The sequence below is a fragment of the Myotis nattereri genome (assembly GCF_964212035.1).
Source record: "Myotis nattereri genome assembly, chromosome: 12".
Classification (NCBI taxonomy): Eukaryota; Metazoa; Chordata; class Mammalia; order Chiroptera; family Vespertilionidae; genus Myotis; species Myotis nattereri.
The window spans coordinates 57,931,508-57,955,361 of NC_138087.1; the positions used below are offsets into that span (position 1 = coordinate 57,931,508).

Sequence of the window (23,854 nt, forward strand, 5' to 3'; positions counted from 1 at the left end):
TTCTACGTATGGAAGCCAGCTTCTCTGTGCTTTTTCCTATAGCACTTTTGCAGAGATAGCTAATAACAGTGCTTGTCAATTGTACTGTATTTATTGAGATGTTTGTCTTTACCTCCAGACTGTGAGCCTGAAGTAGGAGTGGGGAACCTTTTATTCTGCCAAGGGCCATTTGGATATTTATAACATCATTTGCAGGCCACACAAAATAATCAACTTAGCCATTAGCTTGCTATATTTGGTCAAATATTTAATCAACTCACCCCTAATGCCCTAGCAGGGCCAGACCAAATGATTTCGAAGGCCTTATAGGACACCCCACCGCCCCCCACCCCCCGGGTGGGACGTTCCCCGCCCCTGCCCAGAGGATAGGAATGAGATGTTTTTAAAATTTTAATCACCAGGACTCAGCACAGTGGCTGGCACACTGGCCTTGAAGACTTACTGAATGAATGAATGGGAAAGCACTTAACAGGTGTTGGAAAGATTCACACTTAGCAATGATGTCCTTTAATGTTTGAATACAAAGAGTCATTTTTTTCCATATTTAGAACCATTTGCTCAGACTTGGAACATTTCTATTCTAAAGTGTTCACTTGTATAAGGAAAGTTACAGTTGCTGAATCTATCAATTTATTTCCATATAGCAAGCAACACTTCTTTCTTTAGTAATAATCTGTGAGAGAAATGTTAAAGTTAATGTGTTTTTTGTCTAGTGGAAAGATAAGTATCACTCAAAAAGCCCCTGCAATCCACTGAGGCCCACAGAAGGGAAAACAATCCCCTCGGGGGTGTGACAATGGGATTTGGGGGCTTGCTGGGCTGAGAAGAGGGAGGGTGGGGCTCTTTGTGAGTTTTGTTGATTTTCAATTCTTGAAACGTATTTCACTAGTTGGGGGATTAAAAGGTTTCCTGGTGAGAGTGTCAATTGTCAAAGGATTGAAAGTAGATTCTATAATCCTATAAAAGAGAGTTCCGGCAGCTTCTCCAACAGGAATCTAGAAATATTTGGTATCTTGGAAATCATTTTGGTCTATTGTTCTACCCTCTTAGTTCTTCTATAACAATCTTGCTGCCCCCGGAAGAAATGGCAACTTTCATAAACTTAATTTTTGCACTGTTACTCTCATATCCTATTTGCAAAGCGCTTGGTCTATTTCTCCTTGAGGTTCTACTGGCTTTTGCTGCACTTATTTTAATGGTCTGTTGTTAGACTCATACACATTCAGATTTGTCAGGTCTTCTTGGAGAATTGACCCCTTTATCAACGTGCCCCTTTTGATCCCTGATAATTTTTCTTGTTCTGAAGTCTGCTTTGTCTGAAATTCATATATCTACCCTCACCTTCTTTTGATTAGTGTTAGTATGGTATCCCTTTCTCCAGCTGTTTAATTTTAAGCTTTCTGTTTAAAGTGGTTTCTTGCAGAAAACATAGTTGGGTCATGTTTTTTTGTTCACTTTGACTACCAAACTGACAAAAGAAATTGGTGTTTTCGAGCATTCATATTTAACGCAGTTATTGATATAGTTGGCCTAATATTTACCATGTTTGTAACTGTTTTCTATTTGTTGTACTTGTTCAATATTTTCTCCCTGCTCCTTTTCTGGTATATCAATTATACTTCTTTTTAAACTTTTTTTAGTAATTACTCTTGAGTTTATAATACATATTTCCAACTAATCTAAGTCAACTTTACAGGTGGTACAAGTACCTTATAACAGAGTATTCACATCTCCTCTCTCCTATCCCTTAAAACATTGCTACTATTTATTTTATCCAATACATTGTTACTATTATTACTTTGAACGGTTATCTATTAGATCAATTAAGAATAAGAAATAAAATATTTTAACTTCATTTACTCCTTCTTTTGGGTTCTTCCTTTATGTAGATTCAAGTTTATGATATATATTATTTTCCTTCTCTCTGAAAAAAATTATTTTAACATTTCTTACAGAGCAGATCTGCTGAAAATAAATTTCCTCTCTTTTTTTTCTTTATTGTTCCTTGACTTTTTTTGTTTATTGTTCAAAGTATTGTTCCTTTACTTTTTTTTTTTTAATATATTTTATTGATTTTTTACAGAGAGGAAGGGAGAGAGAGAAAGTCAGAAACATCGATGAGAGAGAAACATCGATCAGCCGCCTCTTGCACATTCCCCACTGGGGATGTGCCCGCAACCCAGGTACATGCCCTTGACCGGAATCGAACCCGGGACCCTTCAGTCCGCAGGCCGACGCTCTATCCACTGAGCCAAACCGGTTTCGGCTTCCTTTACTTTTAAAGGATAATTTTGCAAGATAACAAATTTCAGGCTTGCATTTTGTTGTTTTCCCCAACACTTTAAATATGTCACTCCATTCTCTTCTTGTTTGCATGGTCTCTGATGAGAATTTTGATGTAATTCTTATCCTTCCTCTATAGGTAAGGCGTTTTCCCCTCTGGCTTCTTTCAAGATTTCCTAATTGTTCTTTGAGTTTGAAAACAATATATGTAGGTGTAGATTTAGGGGCATTTATCTTGCTTGGTTTTCTATGAGCTTCCTGCATTTGTGGTTTGGGGTCTGTCATTAATTTTGGAAAATTCTCAGGCATTATTGCTTACAATATTTCTTGTGTTCCATTCTTTTTCTCCTCTCCTTCTGGTATTTCAACTACATACATGTTACATGTTTTGAAATTGTCTCACATTTCTTACATGTTCTATTCTGTGTGTTTTTTCCTTTGCATTTCAATTTGGGAATTTTCTATTGACATATCTCAAGCTCACTGATTCTTTCCTTGGGACCATATCTAGTCTACTGACAAGCCCATCAAAAGCATTCTTTCTTTTCATTACTGTTTTTCATTCCTAATATTTCCTTTCAACACTTTTTTTCTTTTCTAAAAAATTTATCTTTATTCTTCGAGTTTCCACCTCTCTGCTTACATTACCTACTTGCTCTGCATGTTGTTAACTTTTTCCATTAAACCCTTGCCATATTAATCATAGTTATTTAAAATTCCCTGTCTGATAATTACAAAAGCTATGCCATAGCCAAGTTGGATTCTGCTTTGGGTATGTATGTGTGTGTGTGTGTGTATGTATATGTGTGTGTGTGTGTGTGTGTGTGTGTGTGTGTGTGTAGATTTCAGAGAGGAAGGGAGAGGGAGAGGGAGATAAAAACATCAATGATGATAGAGAAGCATTGATTGGCTGCCTCCTGCACGGCCCCTACTGGGGATCAAGCCCATAACCTGGACATGTGCCCTTGACCTGAATTGAACTGGGGACCTTTCAGTCCACGGACCGATGCTCTATCCACTGAGCCAAACCAGCTAGGGCCTTGCTTTGTTTCTTTAGACTACACTTGTACTTGCCTGTTAACAGTGTTATCAGTGAGGAGCTCTCTGTGTCCCCACCTGTGGCCAGTGGAAGTGGGTTCCTTGCAATGTCACAAGAAAAGGAATTTTCTGAGACTTGCATAGGAAAATGAGTGATATTTATTGGTATGGGATTAAATTCCTGAGTTTCCAAGGTTCCCTCTCCCTCCATCCTGCCATGGAAGAAGTCCAGCTTTGTTATCAGCAGAGCTAGGATAAGAGGTGTTGCCCATTCCATCTTTGCACAGTCCAGTCCAGTATCAGGGTAGCTTAACTTGTGTTCCCAGCTGCAGCCCAGTAAGTGTGGGGTCCACATGGCCACGGGCCATGCAGATTCTAGGGCCACATGGCTATGGAGGTAACATGGGTGAGTACAAGGAAGCAGGAGCAAAGCCAGGGGAACAAGAGAGGGAGAATCTGGGATTTTAAGATTTCATGAGCTTGCAGTGGCTCCACCCTCTCTAGCCAATTATCTTTGTTCCAGGTTAGACTGACAAGCACCTTCCCTGCTTCACCTCAACTTTACTGAGCATGTATCAGTCTTCCCTTTGTCCGGTCCCTTCCTCCAGTGATCTGCAGGGAATGGACCAGTGGTTCCCTGGGGAGTGTGAAATTGCAGCTTCCTGGTGAAGCTGCCCAGATGGTCATGCTTATAATGTCTGGCTTTCCCTTTGCTCCTTATTATCCTATCTAATAAAAGAGAAACATGGTAATTAGCGTACGACCGCTACCCTTCCCATTGGCTAATCAGCAAGATATGCAAATTAACTGCTAGCCAAGATGGCAGTCGGCAGCCAGGCAGCTTGAAACTAACATGAGGCTTGCTTGCTTCAGTGACGGAGGACTCCAACGTTCCCCGCCTGCCTTGCTGGCCTCTGAGCCTGCAGTTTGAAACATTGTAATAAATATAGAAGCTAAACAAAACCCCAGAAACCTGCTTTCAGCCAGCCGGGATCTCAGAGCTGGAGTTATACATTGTTTCGATTATAGAACCCAGCAGAGGCCTCAGAGCTGGAGCCAGAGCTAAAGCTGGCCCAGAATAAAAAAAGAAAAAAAGGAGCAGTTGGGAGCTTCAGTCACCTGCGAGCCTGAAAACAGCCCTCAGCCCCTCACCCAGACTGGCCAGGCACCCCAGTGGGGACCCCCACCCTGAAGGGTGTGTAACCAGCTGCAAACAGCCATCATCCCCTCACCCAGGCTGGCCAGGCACCCCAGTGGGGACCCCCACCCTGGTCCAGGACACCCTTCAGGGCAAACCAGCCAGCCCCACCCATGCACCAGGCCTCTATCCTATATAGTAAAAGGGTAATATGCCTCCCAGCACCGGGATCAGCGTGACAGGGGGCAGCGCCCAAACCCCCTGATCGCCCTGCTCTGTGTGTGACAGGGGGCGGTGCCCCAACTCCCCTATTGGCCCTACTCTGTGAGTGACAGGGGGGAGCTCCTCAACCCCCTGATGGGCCCTGCTCTGTGCGTGACAGGGTGGAGCTCCCCAACCCCCTGATGGGCCCTGCTCTGTGTGTGACAGGGGGGAGCTCCCCAACCCCCTGATCGACCCTGCTCTGTGCGTGACAGGGTAAGGAGCCCCAACCCCCCTGATGGGCCCTGCTCTGTGAGTGACAGGGGGCAGTGCCCCAACCCCCTGATCGGCCCTGCTCTGTGCGTGACGGGGGTGGCGCCGCAACCTCCCCATCTACCCTGCCTTGAGTGTGACGGGGGTGGTGCCCCAACCCCCCAATCGGCCCTACCCTAAGCGTGACTGAGGGTGACATTGCAACCTCCCAATCTGCCCTGCTCTGTGAATGACAAGGGGCTGTGCCCCAACTCCCCAATCGGCCCTGTTCTGAGCCTGACCAGGGGCTGCACCTAGGGATTAGGCCTGCCCTCTGCCACCCGGGAGCAGGCCTAAGCCAGCAGGGCGTTATCTCCCGAGGGGTCCCAGACTGTGAGAGGGCACAGGCCAGGTTGAGGGGCCCCCCCTCCCGCCCCGAGTGCACAAATTTTTGTGCACCGGGCCTCTAGTCCTTATATAATAAAAGGCTAATATGCAAATTGACCAAATGGCAGAATGACCAGTTGCTGTGACAGGAACTGACCACCAGGGGGCAGACGTTCAACGCAGGAGCTGCCCTCTGATGGTCAGTGCTCTCCCACAGGGGGAGCACCGCTAAACCAGAAGCCCGTACACCGGGCTCTAGTTATTAACACATTGTATGCGGGGAAACGTGTTTATACATTTTACGTATTTATACGTTCTACCAGTGTAGTAGAGGGCAGGACACGTATTAATATGTTTTTTATAGACTAGCAGTAGAATGCGGGTAACGTATAAATACATAAACTAAAGTTATCGTAATTTTACTGAACGTTGCCATTTGCGCAAAAAATTAGCAAAAATGGCCCGCACCACCTGTTAGCGCGCGATAAAAACTACCCGCAAACAATGTGTTAATAACTAGCTACTTACAACAGTAACAATAAGTCTTGTAATTTTTGGTTAAAATCCAGATATCATGTATCTGGTATGGGAACGGGAGTGAATTGGCTTTTAAGGTCAGGTTTTATGTTAATCTGTTTAGGAGCTGTGTTTAATGTTTGCCATACAGGTAGATATCAGAGGCTTCAATTTCCTTTAGAGTCTTTCTTTTCTTTGGATTTTCCTAACAAAATTCTTATATAGAGACTGTACCCTGAAGATCTTTCAACTGTAACCCAGTTATTTTACTGGAGCCCTGTAGATGTGGTGGTAAGGTGAAGGGGAAGGGGCAGCATTCTATAATCTTGTTTCAGTCTTTAGTGGGCCTGTGTCCTTGGGCTGTGACCTTCACAAGTATTTCTTATCCTTTCCCCCATTGGAAGAAACAGGAAGGCTAGGAGGGGCTGGGTGTGGGTAATGCCCCCCCCCCCAAATCTCTGGCTAAGTCTCCCCCCACACCCCCACACCCCCCGCTGAGTAAGCCTCTTTCTTATGGAAGAAGACTGGGTATATTTAAGAAATGGTTTCTTTTCTTCTCTGCCAGAAACATGAGGGTTTTTTCATTGTCTCTTCACCTTGAGAATCTGGTGAGGTTCCTGGAGGGAAATCCATGGACATGTTCCTCTAAGACTGCAGCTCCCAGGAGGTTCTCACTCACACACTAGTCCATGCTCAAACTCTGATAACTTGTCAAAGTTACTGTTTAAATGTTCTTATCAGCGTAAGGCTTTAGGGCCTTCTGTCTCCAGGGAAGCTGATCTTGGCTGTAACTCTCTGTATTTGCCCGTCTCTCCCGATTCTTGGGGAAGTTTGCCTTGCAATCTCAATTATCTGATGACTCCAAGAAAAGTAATAGATTTTCAGCTTTTTTTTTTTTTTTTGGTAAGAATATGAGTGACAATTTTCAAGTTCTTTGCTTAGATTTTTTAAATTTATTTTAGAAATTGACTTTCAAGGCTTTCTTAATGTTCCTTGATCTACAATTTCTACTTCTACACCCACTCCACTGGAGGAATCTAAAAACTGAGTTTCCTTTATGACTTGTGAGGACAATATCATTAGTGAATAGATTCTAACTAAGCAAGTCATCTTAATATTCACAAACACATATAAAAAAGGCTGGGTGTGGAAGTTAGGCCATCACCTGCAACCTGGACCTGGCTTCAAAGCCAGCCATCTGCTTGTTCATTGATGGCAGCTGGTATAACAGGAAGAACTTGGGAAGGAAATTAGCAAACCCAGTTGAAGTTCATACTGTGTCATTAACTGGGTGAACTGGAGTGAGTCTTTTGTTGATCAGTGTCACTAGCTATAAAATTGGAATAAGGACATTGGCATTAAGGCCTCCACCAGTTTTGGGGGGAGATCACAACTTGTCTGAGCTTCAATTTCTGCGCCTGTTACAATGAAGTCTTGTGCCCTCCTCACCTCACAGTTGTTGTATGTGTGTTGTTGTGGTTTTTTTTTGTTGTTGTTGTTTTTTGGGGGGGGGGGGCCGAGAAGCGGGGGTGAGAGGGAGACGGCACAACCTTTCTGAGCGTCAATTTCTAAGAACACACAGCCAGCCCGCCAATAAAATTCCTGAAAAAACAGAGGGAAAGGAACAGAACATTTTTGCAAAATGCAGAGGGTTCTACCAATGTGAATTGACTCATATTTAAAACACAACAAACTGACTTAAAAAGCGTTGATGCGTCTCTTACCTTCTGGTTCCAGCATTACTACCCCACTGCAGAAATGAAGACCACTTTTGAAAAAAAATTGTCGCCCGCCTGGGTTCCCACCTGCGCGCTGGCCACACCCCGCAAGGCTGGGGCAGGGCGGTGGGGGCGTGGCCTAGCCGGCCTGCCCCACGCGACGCCCCGCCCTGTCGCGCCCGCGCCTGCGCCGTGCGCACCGACCGCTGTCGAGCGCCCGGGTGGGAGGTAAGGGGCTCGCGGGAGGCCGCCTTCGGGGCGTCAGGCCCAGATCCTCAGGGTGGGCTGGGCGCGCGGGAGAGGCGCCCCGCGAGAGCCGGGCTTCCTGTCGTACATGCCAGCGTCGTGGGACGCCTCTCGGCGCCGAGAAGTGGCGGTTTCGTTTTTAGAAGCACCCACCGCAGCGGGTGTACAGAGGCGGCCGACGGGACGAGCGTGACGGCCGCCCGAGGTCGGGGGTGGAAAAGTGCCCGGCGTCTGCCCTGCCCGTGACGCACTGTGGGCGCCAGGCCCTCAGGGTCCCCGGCGTCTCGGACCCGAGCCCGGCCCGCGCATCCGTTCCTGGTGGGGGTCGTGTGGGGGGCCGGCCCAGGTGCGCCGTGGGGGACACTGCGAGGGGTGACGCGAGGCTCGCGGTGCTGAGGGGAGGGCCAGGTGCGCGGGGTCGGAGCCTCCTGGCAGCCCGACCGGGAGGTGTTGCACTGAAGGTTCCCCGTCCGACTCGCCCCTTTTGCACCTTCGGAACCCGAGGCTCCAAGAGACCATATGGTAGGACCCACGGCCCTGACTTCCCAGATTCGGTACCCCGTCCCACAGTCAGAAACTCGGGGCCACCAATGGGGGGGGGGGTATCCAGGCTGCTGGAAGGTGTTGGTTACTCTTGAGTGGGTGGGGCGGTGTTCCAGAGATTTTGGATTTTTTTTCCCCCTGAGAAATGGGCTTTTAGATACAAATAATCTTTTAAGTGATTTAGTTAACTCCCGGCGCTCTTGCCTCGTGGGAAGTGTGAGCATCGTGGTGCTCAGCTCATGGAGTTAAGTGTGAAAGATAAAGTTTGTAGCTGGAGACCCCTCCCCCCGAGTGTTTGTGCCGTGAAAGGTTGCAGTTCTTTGGCTTCTAAATGTTTGCCCTGTTTATGTAGAACATCAGTTTACTTAAAAAATATATACTCACACACACTCACACACACTCACACTGAGTGGCCAGATTATTATGACCTCCCCATCAGTACAATGAAGTGAATTAGTTATGCAAATAATAATAATAATAATAATAATAATAAAACCTTGAGAGTATTTGCTTGGGAAGTTTTCAATATTCAGTATTTTTGGAAGTGTCACTGAAGTACTGATGGGGCGGTCATAATAATCTGGCCACTCCGTGTGTGTGTGTGTGTGTGTGTGTGTGTGTGTGTGTAGATATATATATATTTAAAGCCTTTTTTTAGAAAAAAAATACTTTATTTTGACATAATTTTACAAATATAGAAAAGCTACAAAAATAATACAGAGTCCTCTACAGCTTACTTTAATGTTAACACCTGCATAACTGGAACAATGATCCAAAGTAAGAAATTAACATAGGCCCAATTCTATACCAATTTTCTTCAAATTGACATCATTTTTAAAAAAAATATATATTTTATTGATTTTTCACAGAGAAGAAGGGAGAGGGACAGAGAGCCAGAAACATCAATAAGAGAGATTGATCAGCTGCCTCCTGCCCGCCCCCCAGTGGGGATGTGCCCTTGACCGGAATCGAACCTGGGACCCCTGAGTCCGCAGGCCGATGCTCTATCCACTGAGCCAAACCGGTTCGGCAAATTTCCATCATTTTCTATACACATGGCCTTTGTACCAGGAACCAGTGTAAGGTCCCACATTGCCTTTAGTCCACTCTGTGACAGCTCAGTCTTTTTCTGTCTTTCATGGTCTTTATGCTGTAGAAGAATGCCGGTCACTTATGGTGGCAGTTGGGTTTTGCCTGAAATTTTCTCATGATTAAGGTGAGGCATTTTTGTTGATACCCCAGAAGCATAGGTGTCCTTCTCGCTTCAGCATTTATGATATAACACACTGCATTTTATATTACTTTTGATCGTTTAGTTAAGGTTGTGTCTGCTGGGATTCTCTAATGGAAAGCTACTATGTACTTTACATAGGGAACTTTGTAAACAATTCATATCCTGGGAGAGAACTTGTAAACTATGCAAACATCCTGTTTCTCCTCAAACTTTCACTTTCTAATTTTAGCATCCATCAGTGGATCTTGCCTTCAGTAATTATTATAGTAATGGTATGATGGTGGCTTTCTGTTTCCCTCATTTCTTCATTTATTAATTTAAGTTCTTCTTAAGGAAAAGCTGCCCTTCCCATTTATTTATGTGATATTCAGTTATTTATTAGTATCAGTATGGATTAATTCATTTTTCTATTGTTTATTCTACACTGTTGTCATTTATTTTAGGCTCATATTGTTCCAGCTTTGGCCTTTGGGAGTTTTTTCAGTTGCTTCTTGTGCCCCTTTGACAAACCTCTATCCTTTTTTTTTTTTTTTTTTTTTTTAGAATTTCTGGCACCATAAGATGCACTAGGCTTATCTTGCCCCAGCCCTGGAATCAACCACTTCTCCAAGGATCCCTGTTTTTTTGTTTGTTTATTTGTTTTTTAGAGTGTTATTTAAATACCAAGATCTAGATTAGGCAATAGGAATGCTCATTGCTACTGGGGTATCATTACTTCTAGTGCCTGGCATATATATATATATATCTCCTATCTAATAAAAGACAAAAAGGGTAATTAACCATACCTCTGCTATGCTTCCCATTGGCTAATCAGCGAGATATGCAAATTAACTGCTAACAAAGATGGCGGTTGGCAGCCACGCAGCTGAAGCGAACATTAGGCTTGCTTGCTCCAGTGATGGAGGAAGCCAAGGTTCCCCGCCTGCCACGGCCCGGCTCTGGGCTCCGAAAGCAACAGCTCCAAAAGCAACAAAGTTTCAATTATAGAAGCTAAACAAATCCCAGATACCTGCTTTCAGCAGGCCGCGGCCTCAGAGCTGGGAGTGCCAGTGACAGCAACAGAGTTTTTCAATTATAGAAGGTAAATAAATCCCAGAATAAAAGAAAAAAAGGAGAGGCTGGGAGCTTCAGTTGCCGGCCAGCCTGAAAACGGCCCTCAGCCCCTCACCCAGGCTGGCCAGGCACCCCAGTGGGGACCCCCACCCTGAAAGGGGTGTGACCAGCTGCAAACAGCCATCAGCCCCTCACCCAGGCTGGCCAGGCACCCAAGTGGGACCCCCACCCTGATCCAGGACACCCTTCAGGGCAAACCAGCCGGCCCCCCACCCGTGCACCAGGCCTCTATCCTATATAGTAAAAGGGTAATATGCAAACTGACCCTAACAGCAGAAAGACTGGGAATGACTGGTCACTATGTCACACACTGACCACCAGGGGGCAGATGCTCAATGCAGGAGCTGCCTCCTGGTGGTCAGTGCGCTCCCACATGGGGGAGCTCTGCTTAGCCACAAGCCAGTCTGATGGCTGCCAGTACAGCGGTGGTGGTGGGAGCCTCTCCTGCCTCCTCAGCAGCACTAAGGATGTCCGACTGCAGCTTAGGTCTGCTCCCCGCTGGCAAGTGGACATCCCCCGAGAGCTGCCGGGCTGCCAGAGGGATGTCTTATTGCCAGCTTAGGTCCAATCCCCCCGGGGAGCAGGCCTAAGCCAGCAGGTGGTCATCCCCAGAGGGGTTCCAGACTGCGAGAGGGCACAAGCGGGGCTAAGGGACCCCCCGCCCCGAGTGCACAAATTTTTGTGCACAGGGCCTCTAGTATACACACACACACACACACACACGTAAGCTATTTATATATGGAGATATATATATACAGTATGGGGATATATATATATAAATCTGTAAATCTATATACACATATATCCAGGCATACACAAAGATTTATATTTATTTATATATATAGACATCTATGTATATATATATATATCTGTATGTATATATATTCTGTTTATATATATTTTATAAAAACAAAAGTTTATTCTGATACCTCTGATTCTACTCTAACACCACAGGATTCATTCTGTTCTTGCCCCTTACTTGTAATTTCTTTGACAGCAAGAAATCTGGTTTCCATATTCTACAAAATATTTTATTTGTTCAACCCTAGTAGATACATAATTTCAGTATTTCTAACATAAATGTTAGACAAATAGTTGATAATTTATAAGTCTATTATATGTTAAATATAATAAGAAAAACATACCTGGTAGTAAAACCAACATTTCACATGAGCTGGCATTTCATGAAAGAAGACATGCAAATGGATAATAAATCAATCCCATTAGTAATTTAAAAATCTCTGTATATAAAAGCCTAAGCAACCTTTCTGACCTAACTACCAGAATGACTGGAATGACCGGTTGACCAGTCACTGACACGCACTGACCACGAGGGGGCAGTTGCTCAATGCAGGAGCTGCCCCCTGGTGGTCAGTGTGCTCCCACAAACAACCTCCTGTAGCCAGCCAACCTCCCGCAGTCCTTCCCCTGGCCAGCCCTGATCACCAGCCAGGCCTAGGGACCCCACCTGTGCACGAATTTGTGCACCGGGCCTCTAGTTGAAAAATAAAACAAGAATGAGACACCATTTTTTTGACCAGTTAAATGTCTAAGAAGAATGATAATAGCAAATATTAAATCGATAAGTGGGCATTTTGATGTGTTGCTAGTGGGAATGTCAATAGGCACAACCTTTTTAAGGACATTTGGTATCAAACATTCTAAAAAATGTGTATACCTACTAATTCTATTTCAAGATATTTAACTTAAAGATGTAACAATAGATGGTATTTTGGTGTATGTGTAAGGAGGGTAATTACACTGTGGCATAGTTTATAATGGTGGAAAATTAGAAACAACCTATGTAGCCAACTATAGATGATTAGTGCCGGGAGCCAGTCCATCCTTGCTGTTTCAAGGGACCTCGCATATATGGCATACTGTTCTTAATATGTTTGCTCACCTTCTTGGCACTATGTGTTTTAACCAAGGTCTCTGAGAAAGGTTGTTTCCCCAGGTAGGGATTTTCCCCTGAAGTTAGGGAGGGAATAAAACCTCTTAACTAAGTGCCAGGCGGGTAATTAATCACTTTAACTACGAACAATCATGCTTAAGCTACATAATCTTTACTCCCTGGAATGGAGATAAGAAACGCCCTAACCTTTGGGATAGAGATTGATAGGATTGGAATCAACTGGTATAAATACAGATGTAACGACACAGAACTTAGAAGACAGAACTTAGAAGACAGAACCTACACAGAACCTAGAGACAGAAGAACTTCGCTGGAGAGAACATGGCAAAAGATCCTGGACAGAAACTGGCAACAGAACCTAGAGACAGAACCTAGCGAGAGAACCAGGCTGAAGAACCTAGAGACAGAACCTGGCTACAGAACCTGGATAGAACATGGCAAGAGAACCTGACTAGAACCTGGTGACTGAACCTGGCTGGAGAACCTGGACAGAACCTGGCTGGAGATCCTAAGCAGAACCTCTCTGGAGATCCAGACAAGAACTTGGCTGGAGATCCTGGCTGGAGATCCTGGCTAGGCTGCTGATCAACTGAACACTGTCTCCGTGTCCTTCCTTCTTCGCCGACTCCGTCTATGCCTTTGGGAACCCCTGGACCTGCTGGGGTTGGACCCCGGCAGATTAGCTAAATTATAGAACATCTGTGCCAAGTAATACTATGTGTTATAAAAAGATGCATTGTAGCCCTGGCCAGTGTAACTCGGTTGGAGCAGGGGTCCTCAAACTACAGCCCGCGGGCCACATGCCAATACAAATATTGTATTTGTTCCCGTTTTGTTTTTTTACTTCAAAATAAGATATGTGCAGTGTGCATAGGAATTTGTTCATAGGTTTTTTTAAACTATAGTCCAGCCCTCCAACGGTCTGAGGGACAGTGAACTGGCCCCCTGTTTAAAAAGTTTGAGGACCCCTGGAGTGTCATCTCATACACCAAAGGGTGGCAGGTTCGATCCCCAGGCAGGGCACATACCCAGGTTGTGGGTTCAATTCCCAGTTAGGGTGAGTGTGGGAGGCAACCAATCGATGTCTCTCTTTCACAATGTTTTTTTCTCTCTCTCTCTCTTCCCTCCCTCCATAAAATCAATTAAAAAACAAAAAACATATCCTCTGGTGAGAATTAATAAGAAGAAGATACATTGTAGAAAAATAATAATTTTAATGGAAACATTTTTATTATACATAATCAGGTTATTTAAAATAGACCCTTTCTTTAAACCCTTTCTTTATTCATTTTATTCATTTATTTACCCAGTAACAGAATACTTTATTATATTGATTGCTCTTTGCCATTCCACTCTGTTGAGTTTATTTTCTTTATTGTTTAAGTATGCACTTTATTTATTTTTTTTTTTTTAATTAAATCTTTATTGTTCAGATTATTACATTTGTTCCTCTTTTTTCCCCCCCATAACTCCCCTCCTCCCAGTTCCCGCCCCACCCTCCGCCCTCACTCCCCACCCACTGTCCTCATCCATAGGTGCACGATTTTTGTCCAGTCTCTTCCCGCATCTCCCACACCCCTTTCCCCCCCAAGAATAGTCAGTCCATTCCCTTTCTATGTCCCTGATTCTATTATAATCAACAGTTCATTCTGTTCATCGGATTATTTATTCACTTGATTCTTAGATTCACTTGTTGATAGATGCATATTTGTTGTTCATAATTTGTATCTTTACCTTTTTCTTCCTCTTCCTCTTCTTAAAGGATACCTTTCAGCATTTCATATAATCCTGGTTTGGTGGTGATGAACTCCTTTAGCTTTTCCTTATCTGTGAAGCTCTTTATCTGACCTTCAATTCTGAATGATAGCTTTGCTGGATAAAGTAATCTTGGTTGTAGGTTCTTGGCGTTCACCACTTTGAATATTTCTTGCCACTCCCTTCTGGCCTGCAAAGTTTCTGTTGAGAAATCAGCTGACAGTCGTATGGGTATTCCCTTGTAGGTAACTGAGTTTCTTTCTCTTGCTGTTTTTAAGATTCTCTCTTTGTCTTTTGCTCTTGGCATTTTAATTATGATGTGTCTTGGTGTGGTCCTCTTTGGATTCCTTTTGTTTGGGGTTCTCCGCGCTTCTTGGACCTGTAAGTCCATTTCTTTCACCAGGTGAGGGAAGTTTTCTGTCATTATTTCTTCAAATAGGTTTTCAATATCTTGCTCTCTCTCATCTTCTGGCACCCCTATAATTCTGATGTTGGTACGCTTGAAGCTGTCCCAGAGGCTCCTTACACTATCCTCGCATTTTTGGATTCTTTTTTCATTTTGCTTTTCCGGTTGGGTGTTTTTTGCTTCCTCGCATTTCAAATCATTGACTTGATTCTTGCGCTCCTCTGTTCTGCTGCCGGGAGTCTGTATAATATTCTTTATTTCAGTCAGTGTATGCTTAATTTCTAGTTGGTTCCCCAATATAACATCGAGGGTCTCATTAGTTTTCTTGTAGATCTCATTAAGTTTATCGGCGGCTTCTAAACAGTTCTTGAGAGACCTTAAAAGTGTGGTTCTGAACTCTAGATCTTCCATTGACAATTTTGTCCTGTTTCTTTGTCTCTGCATTTTGTTATGCTTCCTTGGTGCACCCCCTAGTGGCCTTTGTGTGCAGTCTTGTAGCTAATTCCAGGGAGGGTTTGCCCTCCAGGCCAAGTGGCTATGAGAATCAGCTGTGTCAGCAGTGAGAGAACTTCTGTCCTCTAGGGAGGTGCTAATCTGGCGTTTGCCTGAGGCTATCCGGCAAATGCCTCTGTGCAGGGCTTGGGCGGGGCGGGTCGCACAGGATCAACAGGGTGGGCCAGAGAGAGCAGTTATGGCCGCTCTCAGTCCTGTCCCCAGGGGCTCTGCCTCTCTGAGTCCCAGCAACCGCTGCAAAGCTCGGAGGGAAAGCTGCACTCGCTCTGACCAAAGCCAGGCAGTCCCGCTTCTCCCGTTTGAGTCTGGGTCCCTAAAGACTCGCCCGGATCTGGAGCTCAGAGTCTGCGACTCCCTCCGGATTGAAAACGCCAACCGCACCCTCCGCCGCCAGCCCGCTCCGCGCGCGCACTCCGCACCTCAGAATTTGACTTCAGCACTGCGCCTCCTCTGAGTGTCCGTGTGCGTTTCTCTTTACTCCTAGTTGTAGGACTTCCACTCAGCCAGCGTTCCAGTGGTTCTGGGTGATGTCCCTCTGTCTTTTAGTTTCACTTTTGAAGTAGTTGTTCAAAGCAGCAAACTCCGGCGTTAACCTATGCCGCCATCTTGGTTCTCCTAAGTATGCACTTTAGTAGTTCTTTTAATGTGCTTGGTAATGAACTCAGTCTTTATATACCTGGTAATTATTATTTTACCTTCACTTCTAAATAATAATTTCCCTGGGTATATACCAACTCCCTTAGCACTTTGAAGATATTCCTGTCTTTTGATATCCTGCTTTGATGAAAAGTTTGCTGCTTTTATTGGTTTAGTTTATCTACCTTTTATCTTTAATTTGGTTTTTAAGATTTTTCTCTTTGTCCTTGATGTTCTGCAATTTCCCTTCCATGTGTTCAGGTAAATTCATTTTTTTTCTATTTATGCTACTTAGGGCTTATGTGCATCTTCAATTTGAGGTCCTACATTCTAATTTTCAGCATATTCTCTTTGAATAATGAATGCCTCTTCAACACTTTACTCTTTCCTTATGGGACTCCTATTGGTTATTGAGCTTCTCATTTTATCCTTTAGGTCCCTAATTTTCTGTTTATATTTTATACCTCTTTATTCCTCTGTGTTTTGACTGATATCTTCAGCTATAGTGTTGAAGTTTTTGAGTAAAAATTTTTAAGTAGACTTTTTACTTGGTTTATTTTTAGATTGGCCTGTTACTGTTTCATAACATCTAATTTTAAAAAAGATTATATTCTTTCCTTTTTATCTTTGAATATTTTTTAATGTACCTATTTTAATTTTCTTTTTAGAATGCTTTATCACTTTTAGTCCCTTAGTGAATTTTTGTGTTGTTGGGTTTGAGGGCTAACTCTTTTGGCAGTTAACTTCTCCATGTGCCTCCAATTCCCACTCACTACTGTAGGACTCATTATTGGTGTCTAAAGATTTTCCTTTTTTTGCTTTTGAACTTAGATCAAACATTAAATTCAAATTACAAGTAAATAAGATAGTCTATATAACCAACACTTCAAAATTTTCAACTGTGAAAGAAAGAGAAACAGAACATTACTTAGAATAATGGTTCTTAATGTTTCTGGAGTGATAGATCTCTTTGATAATTTCATGAAAGCAGTGGACTCTGTCCTTTAAAATAACTCAAAATACATACACAATTTTTCATAAAGATTCAGTGATTCCACAAAGTCTTTTTGTGAACCCTTATCTCTATGGACCCTGGTCTAAGACACAATAACCCAATGGAATTAACATGGTCAATTAAATTTTTTTAAAATATGGAAGAGGTTGTGGCTAATGAGATGGCATGGAACTGTGGTGCACAACAACAGTTTTAAAGCTTGGTTAAGCAGTGGAGCTCTTTATTTATGTAAAATCTAATAAACTCAAGTTTGTAAAATAGACATAAGTAAATTTTCTCCAATTAGAGTAGGCGTGGGATCCTGGAGCCTGCTCACTTGCCAATCCCTGCTCTCTGCTACCCTGGCCTCAAAGGCATACCCTTGGACTTTGTGGAATACTGGCAGTAACCTCTTGTGAATTCGAAAGAGCATTTGATTGTATGCTAAGGAATCCTGGTTCTTATTCCAGCTGTGTCACTAATTTTTTTGTATTGGTTATAGACAATGCTAATCACTGTAAGAAAGGGAAGAGGCAATTAAAGGACATTGATGAGAAGAGTTACATACTATGTTATAGTATATAATTACATAGGTACATTATGATAACATTAAAATGAAGTTTGATATAAGCAGAAATGTTAAAAATGAATTTTTTCCTCCAGTTTTACCACTTGACACCTTTTTCAAAAAGATTATTCAATGTCCAAGATACATTGAGAAATATACATTTGGGCAGTATACTCCTAGTTTTTAAAAGAAGGTATTTACATACATATATACATATACGTGTGTGTGTGTGTGTGTGTGTGTGTGTGTGCGTGTGATGTGCACCATGGTTCCATGCCATTTCATTTTTTTTTCTTCTTTTTTTTTTTTTAAATTTATTGCATAAAGTATTACAAAGGGTATTACATATGTGTCCATTTTATCCCCCCGCCCTAGACAGTCCCCTAGCCTCCCCTATCCCCCAATGTCTTATGTCCACTGGTTATGCTTATATGCATTCATACAAGTCCTTTAGTTGATCTCTTACCCCCCTACCTCCTGCCCCCCAACCCTCCCTGGCCTTCCCGCTGCAGTTTGACAATCTGTTTGAGGCAGCTCTGCCTCTGTATCTATTATTGTTCAAAAGTTTATAATGGTCTCTATTATCCATGAATAAGTGAGATCATGTGGTATTTCTCCTTCATTGACTGGCTTATTTCACTTAGCATAATGCTCTCCAGTTCCATCCATGACGTTGCAAATGGTAAGAGTTCCTTCCTTTTTAGAGCAGCATAGTATTCCATCGTGTAGATGTACCACAGTTTTCTAATCCATTCATCTACTGATGGGCACTTAGGCTGTTTCCAGATCTTAGCTATGGTGAATTGTGCTGCTATGAACATAGGGGTGCATATATCCTTTCTGATTGGTGTTTCTGGTTTCTTGGGATATATTCCTAGGAGTGGGATCACAGGGTCAAATGGGAGTTCCATTTTCAGTTTTTTAAGGAAACTCCATACTGTCTTCCATAGTGGCTGCACCAGTCTGCATTCCCACCAGCAGTGCACAAGTGTTCCTTTTTCTCCACATCCTCTCCAGCACTTGTCGTTTGTTGATTTGTTGATGATAGCCATTCTGACAGGTGTGAGATGGTACCTCATTGTTGTTTTGATTTGCATCTCTCGGATGATTAGTGACTTTGAGCATGTTTTCATATGTCTCTTGGCTTTCTGAATGTCCTCTTTTGAAAGGTGTCTATTTAGGTCCTTTGCCCATTTTTTGATTGGATTGTTTATCTTCCTTTTGTTGAGTTGTATGAGTTCCCTATAAATTTTGGAGATTAGGCCCTTATCAGATATGACATTGGCAAATATGTTTTCCCACACAGTGGGTTTTCTCGTTGTTTTGTTGATGGTTTCTTTTGCTGTGCAGAAGCTTTTTATTTTGATGTAGTCCCATTTGTTCATTTTCTCTTTAGTTTCAAGTGCCCTAGGAGCTGTATCAGTGAAGAAATTGCTTCGGCATATGTCTGAGATTTTGTTGCCTTTGGATTCTTCTAGAATTTTTATGGTTTCCTGTCGTACATTTAAGTCCTTTATCCATTTTGAGTTTATTTTTGTGTATGGTGTAAGTTGGTGGTCTAGTTTCATTTTCTTGCATATATCTGTCCAATTTTCCCAACACCATTTATTGAAGAGACTATCTTGGCTCCATTGTATGTTCTTGCCTCCTTTGTCAAATATTAATTGGGCATATTGGTTCGGGCTGATTTCTGGGCTCTCTATTCTATTCCATTGATCTATATGCCTATTCTTGTGCCAGTACCAGGCAGTTTTGAGAACAGTGACTTTGTAATACAACTTAATATCTGGTATTGAGATCCCACCTACTTTGGTCCATGCCATTTCATTTTTTTAAGACCTGGAAAGACATACATCAAAATCGAAGGAGTAGGTAATTAATTATGGGTGAGCAGATGGTTGTTGATTTTATTTTTTATATTTTCTAAACATTCTAAAGGAAGTATACATTACTTTTGATCATAGAAAAAGGTTTTAAAATAAACGGTTTCTTGAAAAAAGTCACTGAAGTTCATCACTAAGTTGATTATGCATTTAGAATAAATTACAAAATTACCTAATAGGAACTCATTTGAAAACATTCTTAAATAAATATTTTCCTTTTAGGTTTTTCTATATGAGCAGAGAAGACAGTTGTTGCAGGTAAAAGACAACATTTTTTAGGATGTCTGAAGATGAAGAAAAAGTGAAATTACGCCGTCTTGAACCAGCTATCCAGAAATTCATTAAAATAGTAATCCCCACAGACCTGGAGAGGTTAAGAAAGCACCAGATAAATATTGAGAAGGTAATTTTTTCCATTTCTACCACAAAAAATCATGTACATATTCAGATTTATATTTGTTGTACATTTTAGCTAAATTCAGAATATTAAATAAGCTTTGCTAAAACATCTCACTTCTATTGATTTAGCAACATTCCTTCATCTGTGCTTTTTTTGTTGTTGTTCTGCAAATACCCCTCTCATATTCTTTTTTTAGGAAGGGATATAAGAATAGGATCTGCATCTTTTTAGTTGTACATACTGACATATTAAGCAGTTAATAATTAAAATACAAACAATTTAATAATGCACTAAAATGTGAAGGTGGCAGACTTTGGCTAAGGGGCCTATCTTAATTTCATTCATCTCATGGCAAATTTTTTGAACCTTGAATGTGTGTCTATCAGTCACTCCTAATCTCTTCAGGTGCATTAAAGAGGCAAATCATTATGTGATATGAGGGAATTTCCCAACTTCACTGCTTTGAGGAAAGCCCCAAATTCAGAAATATTGCCTAGAGATCAGTTTAGGAGATAGGTAGAGGAAAAAACTAGTCTCAGGGACTATGGTGCAGGTTGCATAGAACCTGGACTGGCTAGGGTCTGGTGGAATGATTGTGGCATTTATGGGAACATCAGGTTTATTCAGTACTGAGCATTGATTTTGATAGGTTATATTGTCTTTATTTGCTGTGGGGCAGATTAGTGGTATTTTCTCCTCCAAAAGAACCTTCCCCACTATAAATTTTAAGCTGTGTGCCCCTCCATTGATCTGGGGTAGAAGTGATCATTAAGACTTTATCAAAAATATTTATCACCCTCAACTGACTACCTATACAAGTTATAAGAGCGTCAGCTTTTTCCTCCATATATATCTGTCTTCCTAGTATTTAAGTATTTTTTTAAAGTATAGGAAATAAATAGCCTAGCCAGTGTGGCTCAGTTGGTTGAGAGTCGTCCCATGCACCAAGAGGTCACAGATTTGATTCCCAGTCAGGGCACATGTCAGGGTTTCAGGCTTGACCCCCAGTAGAAGGTGTGCAGGAGGCAGCCAATGGATGTTTCCATCTTTGTCTCTCCCTTTCCCTTTCTCCCTAAAAAAAAAAAAATCAATAAATACATATTTTTAAAAAAAAAACTATAGAAAATAAGTGCCAAGAATATTACAATGAAAATTTCCATACAAATATGAAGGTATATAATGGGGTGAAGGCCTGGTGGGGGTGAGGTTTGGGGCTGGGTGGAGGAGGGCAAACGGGAGGAAAGTGGGGGACATCTATAATAGTGTTAGCAATAAAAAACCAAAAAACAAATATGAAGGTATCTAAAATTCAAGATTCATATTTTGTCATCCCTTAATTTCTGTTTTATTCATAAGCAATAAGTACTATGGCTTTTAAATAAATCTTCACCCAAGGCTATGTTTTATTGATTGGAGAGAGAAAGAGAGAGAGAGAAACATCTATGTGAGAGAGAAAAACATTGATTCTGTGCCCCAAATGGGGTTTGAACCCACAACCTAGGAATGTGACCTGACTGGAATCCAACTCAAATCTTTTTGGTGTATGGGATGACACTCCAACCAATGGAGTCACCCAGGGCAGTACTATGACTTTTAAGGATGGGGGAGTTCTCCAGTAAACTGATTATTCTGGTCATGAGCAGGAACAAATTAAAGGGTTCCATGCTTTGTTTAATTAGGAAGGCTCATTCTTTTAGTACTATAATAGTATAGAAATTGAGTTGTTTACTTCTGATTGGTTGTTTACTTTTGATTGATTGGTTCAAATTCCTGAGCTCATTTTGAAGTGCTTTGTTATAAAGATGACAAGAATTTGGCAGAATTGATTATGAAAGGCAGAAATAAGTAGACTATGGTCTACTGAGACCATTTTTTCTCTTTATTGTCCTATTTTACATTTGAGGTTTGGCATGTTTTAGATTTCCTTTTTCTTATATTTATTCTCTTTGAAAGTGCCTGCTGTCATTATCCTCAGAGCTTAAACACATGTATCATCCAGTCATCAGTAAAAAGTCAGAACCCTGAGAGTAAGCTGGGTTGGGATAGGAATGGGTCTATTACTGACTTGGTTAGTTGTACCAGACTTCATAAGAAAATTATTCTAGAGTTATGTTGAACGTTCTTTGCCAGAACAGTTTTTCTCTAGCTTTTTGTAAAATTTTTACTTACTGTGAAAATGTTAGACAATATCAGAATAATTATAATTTACAATATAAGTGATATTGTCTGAAGCTAAACAGTTAAACTCATATTGATCTATGTTTTATTCCATGCTCTTGATCATTTTACTTATTCTAGGATTTCTAGTTTAGTGATGAAAGTGATTTGGTATCTATATAAGATTGAATAGCATAACTTAATAGATAGTTTATGGCAATGTAAAATTATATAAAAGCAGCAGTGTTCACAGTGGACAAAAGAGTTAAGAACTAATTTTGGACCTCAGGTGTCTAATGGTGCCTCACTTTCAAAAAGGCATATTCTTCCAGGGTGAAGAGTGTAGAAAGATAAAATATTTATTATGTTAGCCATCAGTCATCCAATATGAATTTAAAAGAAGAAAGTCAGACTGAAGGGAAATTGAAGGTAAGCCTTAGTGGAGTGATTCTGCAATATCTGAAAACAATGAGAGTAGTGTGCTGTGGACACCTGGGACTATATTCCATAGGTCCTTCAGCATTACATTTTATTATACGTGATAGATTTGATTAGCATTCAACTTTTTTGGCTAATGTAAGATAGACTTGAGTAGTGAGTACGAACAACAAGCTTGGAACATAAATTTTTTTGTTTCATATTATAGGGATTTGAGGAAAAACTTATTGTGTAGCATGTACTGACTTATTAGTCTATGGTTAGCATGCAAGTTTGCAGGAAACTCCAAAATAGCGTAGGAAATAAGAAGTTTTTGTTTTTGCTTTTATTTTTAATCTCATAGAGACAGTAGGGCTACAGTGGCAGTTCAAAAGTCATTAAAGACCCCAGCTCTTTTTTTTTTTTAATGACTTTTCCCTATTTCCGCATTGCATTTTAAAAAAATATATATTTATTGATTTTACAGAGAAGAAGGGAGAGGGATAGAGAGTTAGAAACATCGATTAGCTGCCTCCTGCACACCCCATACTGGGGAGGTGCCCGCAACCAAGGTACATGCTCTTGACCGAAATCGAACCTGGGACCCTTCAGTCTGCAGCGCTCTATCCACTGAGCCAAAGTGGTCAGGGCGACCCCAGCTCTTTTTAACTCACTGTTCAATTCCCAACTTATTTCTATCTTTTTTTTTTTTTTTTTTTTTAGAGAGAGAGAAAGAGAAGAAAACCACATTAATGTGAGAGAGAAACACCAATTGGTTGCCTTTGCATGCACCCCAACTGGGGTTTGAACCTGACTGGGAATCGAACCACCACCCTTTGGTGTGCAGGACAACATTCCAACCAACTGAGCCACACTGTCCAGGACAACTTGCATATGAAATGGCAGCTGCAGCTCCAGCTCTTACATTCCAGCTAAGATGAAATAATGAGAATCATATTCTTTGTTTTTCTTTTTTCTCAGTCTCTCAATTCATTCTCTCTCTCTCTCTCTCTCTCTCTCTCTCTCTCTCTCTCTCTCTCTCTCTTCCTCCCTCCCTCCCTCCCTCCCTCCCTCCTTCCCTCCTAGCTAGTATGTTTAAGTTTGGGTAGGTGACTGGGGATTTTTGTGGTAGCTAGTAATGATCGCTTTACTGATAAAAAAAATTTTGTTCCTTTTCTCTCTCTTTTGTGTAGTATCAGAGATGCAGAATCTGGGACAAGTTGCACGAAGAGCATATCAATGCAGGACGTACAGTTCAGGTAAGGCTATGTTTCTAGTAAATCAATTTCAACAAGGCAGACTTAAGAAAATTTTGTTAAAATGAATACCCTTGTAGCTGAATCCTTTTATGCATATTGAGAACTATTTCCTTAAGGATTTATTTCTACCAGGAATTACTGAATGAAATGTCATAAATATTTTTAGGATTTTGGTTCATATTATCAAAATTTCCTCCAGAAATGATATATCAACTTACATTCCCACAGTCATAGTATTTTCCAAAAATCTTGCCAACATTAATATTTCCCATTTCTCAAATT

The 23,854-nt window shown here is 41.8% G+C and overlaps 1 protein-coding gene across 1 annotated transcript in view; it reads left to right on the plus strand.

Annotated features, from left to right (window-relative positions):
- The first annotated feature begins 7,705 nt into the window (after positions 1-7,705).
- STX17 (syntaxin 17) overlaps positions 7,706-23,854 on the plus strand; it is a 48,082-nt gene continuing 31,933 nt past the window's right edge. The window contains exons 1-3 of the mRNA XM_081103570.1: positions 7,706-7,761; positions 19,562-19,742; positions 23,507-23,572. Of these exons, the coding sequence (XP_080959696.1) occupies positions 19,620-19,742; positions 23,507-23,572 (189 nt within the window). The 5' untranslated portion in view covers positions 7,706-7,761; positions 19,562-19,619. The remainder of the gene's footprint in view (positions 7,762-19,561; positions 19,743-23,506; positions 23,573-23,854) is intronic.